Raw genomic sequence first — 9,307 nt, forward strand, 5'->3', positions numbered from 1 at the left:
GTGGAGACCTGCCAATTACTGAGTGTGGCTGGATTTTAGGGGGTTAGAGCCTTAAATGGCACACAGAGGCATCTAAACATCCTCTTCCATGCTTTAGATGGAGGGGAGAGGAGGAGAAGAACCCAGAGTGGACAGATGGGCAGTACATTGAGAGGCACCCTGTGCCTAAGGGTCACTGCAGGAAACTGTCCATTTCTATATCCAGGCTGCACTCAGGCAACTTCTGCTCAGGAGTGGAGGGCACCCAAAGTTTCTGTCATGATCTGGCTGGGAAATGTCTGCGGAGCCTGTCAGTGTCACAGCTGCTGAGGTGATCACTGCCTCCTCACCCAGCTGCCTCAGAATGCATGCGGGCTCCTAAACCTTAAAGTGGCATCCAACTGTGTCCCCAGAGCCTAAGCAGCTCTGCCAGTGTCTAGGGAAATTCTAAACCTTCCTGCACCTTCACGCTACCTCCAAACAACAAGGGCTTTTCCTAGTTGCTTCTCCCATTTAAAGAATGCTCCCTCCTACCTGCCCCGCATTAAAACCTCGCTATCATCCCTGGCCACCAAAACCCCCTCACTTTTTAAAAATACTGCCCATCCTCTCTGATCCCTCCACATCTGTTTCAGCAACAGACAACAGTTCCTTTCTCTTTCCCCCTCCCCACCACGCAGTTGTTTCCTAGGCTAGATTATAAGGTCCTTGAGGTCAAGGAGAAGCCTTACTAACCGTTGTTTTCTACCAACTTGGGAATATAGGAAATTTGTTTTAAATATGTATTGGTAAATTGATAACTGAAATTCAGAGGATCCAGGCCACTGTGGGGAATCATCTGTGCAAAATCAAAAATTGAGAAAGGGTTATTTCCCTTAAACATTAGCAGTAGACAAAGATCCTGTCTAGAATTCTGCTACTCTGAAAAGGGTGGTATTGGGGGATAAAAGGTAGCCTGCCTGGGACACTGTGAGACATTTAATACTGACCCCAGCTTTGCCCAGATTGCTGATCCCAGATGACCCGGGCTGCAGAGCTGTGTCCCACACCCTCCATCAAAGAGATCGCAGCTGCGCTGGAAGTGCTGGGCAAAAATGAGGTCAGCTTTTTGTCAAAGCTGGTGCAATTCACAAGTGAGTTCAACTGGCTGGATTTACAGCAACTCTCAAGCCATCCACATTACTGAAATTGCACATACGAATCAACCTGCTGGGAAGAGAATTTGGGATAAATTGTGAACTTCAAAAAGTTTCTGCCTGGAAACCAAAGGGGTAACCATGGCAACTTGAGGCAGGTTGAACTCAGAGAGGGCTCTTCATCTTCAGCAGGGAGCCTGGTGCTCTCCGATTTGCCCGTCTGTGCACTGCACATTAATCCCTTTGTCTCTTTGCTTTCTTTGTCCAATAGAGACAGGACTAGCACAGGAATCTGGAGATGGGGCCCTCGGTTTCAGCTGTTTCCAGTTCCAGCGTCTCAGGGACAGCTGTTTGTTGTCTGCAAAACGGAAATAACAAACCTCCTCTGGCCTATTCACAGGGATGCAGAAAGACTAGGGGGGTTTGAGGGGATTCTCTGCATAATCAGTATTATTGTTGTCATGTGGCCATGTCCAGCCTGATTCAAACATGGTGCCACCAAGGGTGAGACTGTGGGTTGGAGCCCTCCCTAAACTCCTTTTTGTCACATGGAGAACAGCTGTCTCACAGATGACACCCACATCTTCCCCTGGCAGCTGCATCATAAAAGCATGCCTAGGGACACCAGAAGTATGGGTGAACCAATTCTCACCCCAGCTGGCCAACCCCTCCAGCAGAATGCCCTGCTGACCGGCTGGGGCTGGCTGCCTCACTACGTAGATGAAGGACCGCTGAGAAGCAAAGTGGTTCAACAAGGTGGCCCCCCCGTTTTGCCTGGCTGCATGCCGCTGCCCTGCATTCATCCAGCCCTGGACCTGTGAGGAAGACAGAGTGAGAGCCTGGCTGGCAAGATGGGAATGAGGGCGGAGGCTGGCGTCTGAGATGGCACTGCCATGTGAGGGCTGCTGTGGCACCTGCCTGCACCAGCTAACGGGGAGGTCTGGGAAGGACTATGATTGGCAATTCAGAGTGCACGGTTTTGACTCACTGGGTATCTTCCACAGGCCTTGGCTCAACAAGGGGATCTGCTTTGACAAAAGATCCCACACAGTATTCTGATTTGGGCTTCTGTTGCTGTAGCGGCCTCAACCACAAGCTCACCCCCACCCCCACCGTGGTTTTCCCCTTCCTTCCCCTGCCACCTTTCCTTGGTCTGCTTGCTGAGAGCTCTCGGGTGGGAACCTCCGTGTTTCTCTCTTTTCTGACCCTTTACTTCTAGAAACACAAAGCAGGCCTTGCTGAGGATCAGCAGCTGTCAAGATGCCTCTTATGAAATAAAAACCTACATCCCGAGAGACACAAAAATACTTACTATTTTCCTTATTCTCTAAAATTCCAGTATCCTTATAAGTAAAACTGAAAGCTAGCACTTATGGAGTGCCGACTGCATGCTGAGCCTGTTCTATGCACCTTACATGTTGCTGAGGATGCTGTGGCTTGCCACCCAGGACTCTGGCCACCAACTCCCAGTCTGATGTCCACTGTAGCTTTTTTTCCAGGAGTTGTTCTGGATAGAGGGAAGCTTAAATAAGCTTAAATCTTATTTAAGATTAGGCCATTTCTCCAGGCAGCTGCAGAGATGCAGGGGTACAAAGATGTGTCCCCTCCCTTCAGTGGAAAACCTAATGAAGGGTCAACTGAACCCCAGAGCACCCTCTGGGCCCAGCTGGGGGTTGCTGAAATGGCATGGCATTCACTCCTCCTCCCTCTCCCCAGCAAACCTCCTCAGCCTCTGCCTGAGCATGTTTTCTGGGGGAACGAAAACCAAGAATAAACCGGTGTAGTCCTCACAACAACCTTATGAAATAAGTGTACTGGTGTCTCATCTTAAAGACAAGGAAATTGAGGCATGGAAAGGTGAAGAAGTTTGCTCCAGGTCTCCCATCAGCAAATATCAGAGCCATGATTTGAAACCTGAAAATCTAGCTCTGGACCTGTACCCTTCACTTCACTTCAGCCTCTTAATAGCAATCCCCATAGGAACTGAGGGGCAGTGGGGGAGACTATAATTCTTTTATGGGAAGATGATAAGAGACAGAGCATTTATTACCTGTGTCTTGAGGATGGGGACCCTGAGCTAGCTTATTGATCCTGCTTAAACCCAGGGTCATTCAGTTACAGAGGTTCTGAGATTTTTTTTTCCCCTTCTCTTTCTCTTTATGGCAGTTGGAAAACCATGATGAAGCCCTGAATTAAGGCACCAACACTTAACTAACTGTAAAACTTTGAGCAGTTTAACTTCTCTGTGTCTAGTAAAAAGTGCCCCTACATATTTGCTATTTCCAATTCTGATTGGGCAACTCTGTAGCTTTTAGAGCTTCTGTTTCTTCATCTATAAAATGGGCAGGATGATGAGGAGGAGGATAATTTAACTGGCAGCTAACTGTACAGTCACGGGCGAGCTGCACCCTGTGCTCCTGTCCTTCAAGATTCAAGAGGCTCAGACATTTCTGCGTTCGCCCCCGTGTCGCCCTTCCCGACCCGCCACCTCCACACGAACCCTCCTGACACCGCCGTGTCAGTTTCCAGCTTTTACTAGAGGTCGCCGGGTTTTTCCCTACCATGCTGGGGCGGTGCGTCCCCCCTCCGCCTTCTCCCTGCAGCTCCTGGCTCGCCACGCTACATCCCGGGCAGGAGGGGGCAGCCCCGCTCGCCCGCCCGCCGCAGACCCCGTGTGTGCCAGTCTCGCCCTCCCACGTGGGGCCTCGGCCCCGCCTCCGCCCTCGCGGCGCCCAGCCACGCCCTCTGATTGGTCAGCGGCGCCCCGCCCCGCCCCACCCCGCCCCTCCGAGGGAATAAAAGCCCGGGCAGCCCGGCCAGGCGCATGCAGGCTGACAGACCCGGCCAGTGCAAGTGAAGGCCTCCGCTTGCCCCTCGCGAGTCCCCTGGAACCCGCCACCATCCTCCTCAGGACGTGCTGCCCAGCGCCTGCAACCATGTGTCGCACCCTGGCCACCTTCCCCACCACCTGTCTGGAGAGGTAAGAGGAGTTTGTCTAGCTACCGGGGGAAGGAGGCCAAGCCCCGCCAACTCTTAGGGAGCAGAGCGGCAGGCTTGGGGACTTGAGTGGACGGGGGAATGGGACTCTAGTGACTTGAGTGGCGAGCCAGAGGGCAACTTGATACCACCAACAGGGAGTAGGAAAAGCGAAGGGAAGCCGAGGCCCGTTGTGTGCTGCGTTGCGTTCCCCATTCTCTGACAAAGGGCGGTAAGCCTGCCCAAGATCTCTCTGCTGGATGACCACGTTGTCGCCTCCAGGCAGCACTGAGCCTGTCCCAGTTTCTTGTACACTTGGTTTTGATTGCACAGCGCAGGGATGGGCGCTGGACTTCTTTTACTTCTGGGAGGGCAGGGAAGTCTTACTCATGTCCCACCAGCGAGGGATGTGTGAACTTCCTAGAGAGCTATTATGCAGCTTCCATGGAATTGGTGTCTCAGGAAGGAAAAGTTAAAGATGAAGGCGGGAATCAATTTCCTCGCAGTTCCAGAAATTCTCCTGACAAGCTTAGGGGATGCTAAATGGCACAAAGATCTTACTTTTTAAGTAGGAAAAAACTCTATATGGGCAGGACTGTAAACCCAGAAAGAGTTGACCTACCAGGGCACAGTTCAGACATTGCTGCTGTTGCTTCAGGCTTGAAGATACTAAAAAGAGAAGCACAGTTTGGGCCCTGGGAACAGCCAAGCATTTCCAGGAGCTCTTGAGGCTGAAATTTGGGTGGCAGAGCTCTTCTGGGACCCCACAAACCTGTCTGTGCTGACTGGGTCAATGGAGAATCCTTTCATGCTCATGATTTGTCTTTCAGAGCCAAAGAATTCAAGACACGTCTGGGAATCTTTCTTCACAAATCAGAGCTGGGCTCTGATTCTGGGAATGTTGGCAAGTTCGAGTGGAGCAGTAAACACAACAAAGAGAGGTAAGTCCTGCCATCCAACCCAGGGCTCCTAGCAGGGAGGGAGCCTAAGAAGGAGAATACAAGAAGAAACTAGGACATGCTAGGGTGAACCTTGGCAACCCCTCCCTTAAGATGTTAATGGGACTTCTTATTGGTCTGGTGGCCACTTGACTCAGGGGAGAGTGGGTTGGTGGCTTTAGGCTTCTAAGTCTACCAACAGTTGACTGCACTCAGGTCATGAACAGTTACTAGATGCTCCCTTCTGGGAATTCACAGTACATATAGCTGGGGATAGGACAGGGTCCAGGGCCACTTGAAGTAGTTATTAATGACTCTACTTCCATTAGTGTGCACCTTGCCTAGAAACCCTTTCATACTAACATCAACTGGGCCAGGAGCTGCACTGGGCTCTGGGGTGATACAATTCCTATACAAGGCCCTTATTCCTTGTGGAGGTGTACACAACAAAGCTCTCAGAGTCAGGGAAATGGAAGCAATTTTGGAAGCTAAGAAACAGCCTTAAAGATACTCACTGAGGATTAAAGGGTCCCTGACTTTGGTTTCTGATCACTGAATTGACACCACCATTTATCCTGGCTCTAGCTAAGAGTTTGAGGAGTCAGCTTGATAAATCACTGAGCAAGTTTTTGTGTGAATTATGCAGCTTCTCATCAGGGTTCTGGCTAGGATTTGGGCTATGCTTTTTTGTTGTTGTTGTTTTGCTTTAATTTTAAAATATTGACTTTTTTTTTCCCCTAGTAGAAGCTTCTCAGAAGACGTGCTGGGATGGAAAGAGTCCTTTGACTTACTGCTGAGCAGTAAAAGTAAGTAGGACTCTGTTGTGTCTGTCTGTGGATGACACATGTGTACTCATGTGCTTTGGAGCCAGTCCGAGGGATGCTGAAAGCACGGGCGAAAGAATAGTAGTAGTAATAATAACATGATCCCCTAGTGTGCCAGCCTCTTTTCAAAATACAAAGGCAGGTCCTTGTTTGAGAAAATTACATCCTAAAAATAGAGCCATTATTGCAATTGCTGTCTTTTCTTCTTTTATTCCTCACTGTCCCCAGTCTGACCTGTTTCCTCCTTTCTCCCCTCAACCCCAGATGGAGTGGCTGCTTTCCACGCCTTCCTGAAGACAGAGTTCAGCGAGGAGAACCTGGAGTTCTGGCTGGCCTGCGAGGAGTTCAAGAAGATCCGATCAGCTGCCAAGCTGGCCTCCAGGGCTCACCGCATCTTTGATGAGTTCATTCGCAGCGAAGCCCCTAAAGAGGTCAGTGCCCTGACATGGCCATGGATCCTCCAGACCCTGCCTGCCCCTTCCCCTTTAGAACAAGGAATAGTAGGAAGCCAGCAGGTGAAGGATTGGGTTTTAAATTGGAGAGGTCTTCTTTGTCACTGGAGGAGTGGGCTTCTGTGGCCAGAGACTAGAAAAACCAGGCGGTATGCTATTGCTCGGTGCTGCCCCCTTCAGATTCATAACCAGGCAGGATGGGTCAACAGGTTTTTCTGGTTTCTGCCCATGACCACCTTTGTAAATTGATTTTTTTTCAACACATTTACTAACTGGGGAGACAAAGTCATGAATGAGACCTCGTGTAGCCTGGCTCAGTCCCTGGCTGCCCTGTCTTAGGCCTCCGGCTCTGTGGTCCCCGAGTCTTTTGCAATTCAGCCTTCCCTTCTGGCTGTTTCTGCATGGCGGCTGCTTTTGATAAAGAACATGGGGCCACCTGGTGGAGAAAGAAGGGATCACATTTTGTATTTGGTGTTCTGACCACTTTGATTTATTCCACATTATGGAACACCAGTTACACGCAAGGTACTGACCGTTAAAGTCTCAGTGGAGATAGTAGTGAACAAATCACCCCCTACCCTGATGAAATTTATGTTCTAATGGGGAAGATGCCAATAACCAATTAAACAAATATAAGCGAGCCGGTGACTTGTGCTGTTTTAGAGACAAAGCAGGCAAGCGGAGAGGGAGTGGAGGTATGGAGCAGTGGAGTGAGGGAGGGGAGGTCTTTCAGCTTCATAAAGGAAGCCATGAATGGGCTGTTGGAAAAGGTGACACAGGAACAGAGCGTTGAAAGAATTAGGGGAGGAAAGGAAATTCTAGCACAGGAAATAGGGCCATGTGGAGCAGGAAGAGAGAGTCGGACATGAGGACATGAGGTCAGACAGGCGGAGATGGCCAGATGGAGAGTCCCACAAGCTTCCACAAGCACTTTGACTTTCCTCTGAGTGAAGTGGGAAGTAACAGAAATGCTACCAGACGGAGTGAGTTTTAAAAGGCTCAGTTTAGTTGCCCGGAAGAGGGTAGAAGACAGAGACCAGTTGGGTCCTGACACTGACCTGGTGGTGATAACTCGAACCAGGGTTGTTACAGAAGAAGGAAATGAAATTAGATTTGCACGATCTTACTATATCCTCACACTAGTTCTGAGAGATTGGAGGCTAACAGTGGTTCTGATGTGGGCATAGGCCCAGAGCTGAGAACCCAGGTTCCTGATTCAGAATCTGTGCTGCTTCCACCACCCCACTGCCTGTTGGCCCTTCCCCCGCCCACAGGGCCACCCCTGGCCCTTCCCTGCTCTGCCCCCCACTCACTCCACGTTACCCTCTTTCTCACAGGTGAACATAGACCATGAGACCCGGGAGCTGACCAGGACAAACCTGCAGGCCACCACCACCATGTGCTTCGAGGTGGCTCAGGGGAAGACACGCACCCTGATGGAGAAGGACTCCTACCCACGTTTCCTGAAGTCTCCCGCTTACCAAGACCTGGCTGCCCGAGCCTCGGCCGCCTCCGCCTGTACCTCCAGCTGCAGCCTGGCTGAGCCCTCACACACCTGAGCCTTCCGGGCCACAAGGAAACTAGTGGGCAGAGAGGTGGAGTCACCCATCCCCGAGGCGGCCACCCCTGCATGGGAGGCAGGTTCTGCCCAGCAAGTGCAAGAGGACAGTGGAGGTGTCCCAGAGTCCGCACGGGAGCAGCAGTCTGTCCTCCAGAGACTGTGAACTGAGTGCCCGGTGGGAGAGGGCTCCCCGCATCCAGGAGCTGTGGGGAAGGGCAGCATGGGGGCTGTGTGGGGCTCTCTGGGGACAAGATTGGTGGCGTGGCAGGCAGCACTGGCTCTTGGCCTTCCCCCAGGGGCAAGCAGATGTTGCAGAGTGTCTTGGGCAACTAGAAAAGAGTGTGGGAAGAAGGTAACTGGGTGAGCTATTGGCCAGTGGGCAGTTGACTTCGATCATGTCACAGAAAGAGCCATGGGTATGGAGTCTTCCCGCTGGGCCCTCCTCTCCCACCCGGGCTCACCCCAAGGTCCATCCTCACAGTCCTCTCAAGGTCAACATGATTCTTGCCTAGAACGAGATGTTTATACCTCAAAAACTGGTCTTTGAGCCCCTTTGCAGGTCAGTAGCAAGTCCGGAAGAGGCCATCTTGCTCTTGTGGACCCAGCCTGGGTGCTGTTGATGGCCTCTTGCAAGTGGCTGCTGGTCATGTTTGCAGCAGGCCCACCTGTGAGCCGGGACTTCTGAGGAGCTTCTGAGCCCTATGCTGCCCTTGAAGGTTGGGCCAGGAGGAGGGACGAGGGAGGCCTTAGGGGCAGGTAGCCCAGCTGTCACACCAACAGTGTGGAACAGGGAAGAGAAGGGTAATGAGAAGCTAATCCCTTGGCAGTACCTGAAAGTCCTTCTGAAATCAAGCCACTATTTCCTGTGGGCACAAGATGCACCCCTGGGGTGTTGGGAAAGATGGCGCAGGGACCACCATGGCCACGGGACAGAAGGTGGAAGCTGCAGTCAAGCTGGGGAGCAGGGCTGCTTGGAAAGACAGGACTGGGGGAAATCAGCACTTGCCTGTCACCTTAGGGCCTCACCGAACAAACATTCCATGATGGATTCCCTGCGCCAGAGCCCAGGGTGGGAGGTGAACTCACCAGGGCAGCCCCCTTGTGCCCCAGGATTGCCAACACTGTTCTCTCTGCACTTGAGCTCCTCCAGGAGGAAATTTATTTAAGAATGATGTCTTGTGGCGGTGTGCCGATTGTCATAGCATATTATTTTTGTTACCATTGTCGCCGTTGTTATTTATTGTCGTCATTTCAGTTTGTCTGCACTGGAGAATCTCAGCAGCAGCTGCTGCCTGACTGTCCCCTCCTCCACCAGACTCTACCTCTGAGCGTGCTGGGAACCGCTAGGGCCTGTCAGGAACTCCTTATTGTTTAAATATTTATTTATTGTTCACAAAGGGAGCTGGGTTCCTTAATGAGTGATGTATGCGATGCCTGTTTT

General features: G+C 51.4%; 1 protein-coding gene across 2 annotated transcripts; it reads left to right on the forward strand.

The window, feature by feature from the left end:
• The first annotated feature begins 3,960 nt into the window (after positions 1–3,960).
• Rgs16 (regulator of G protein signaling 16) lies at positions 3,961–9,307 on the forward strand. Of its 2 annotated transcripts, none has more exons than XM_026392859.2 (5): positions 3,961–4,095; positions 4,922–5,032; positions 5,771–5,835; positions 6,118–6,284; positions 7,643–9,307. In XM_026392859.2, exons 1-5 carry the CDS (start codon positions 4,052–4,054, stop codon positions 7,862–7,864), a joined length of 609 nt encoding a protein of 202 aa, XP_026248644.2. In that variant the 5' UTR covers positions 3,961–4,051; the 3' UTR covers positions 7,865–9,307. The 2 variants fall into 2 exon arrangements, with proteins under 2 accessions (XP_026248644.2, XP_026248645.2); XM_026392860.2 differs by having other exon boundaries at positions 5,774–5,835.

Source organism: Urocitellus parryii, chromosome 9 (genome assembly GCF_045843805.1).
Source record: "Urocitellus parryii isolate mUroPar1 chromosome 9, mUroPar1.hap1, whole genome shotgun sequence".
Classification (NCBI taxonomy): Eukaryota; Metazoa; Chordata; class Mammalia; order Rodentia; family Sciuridae; genus Urocitellus; species Urocitellus parryii.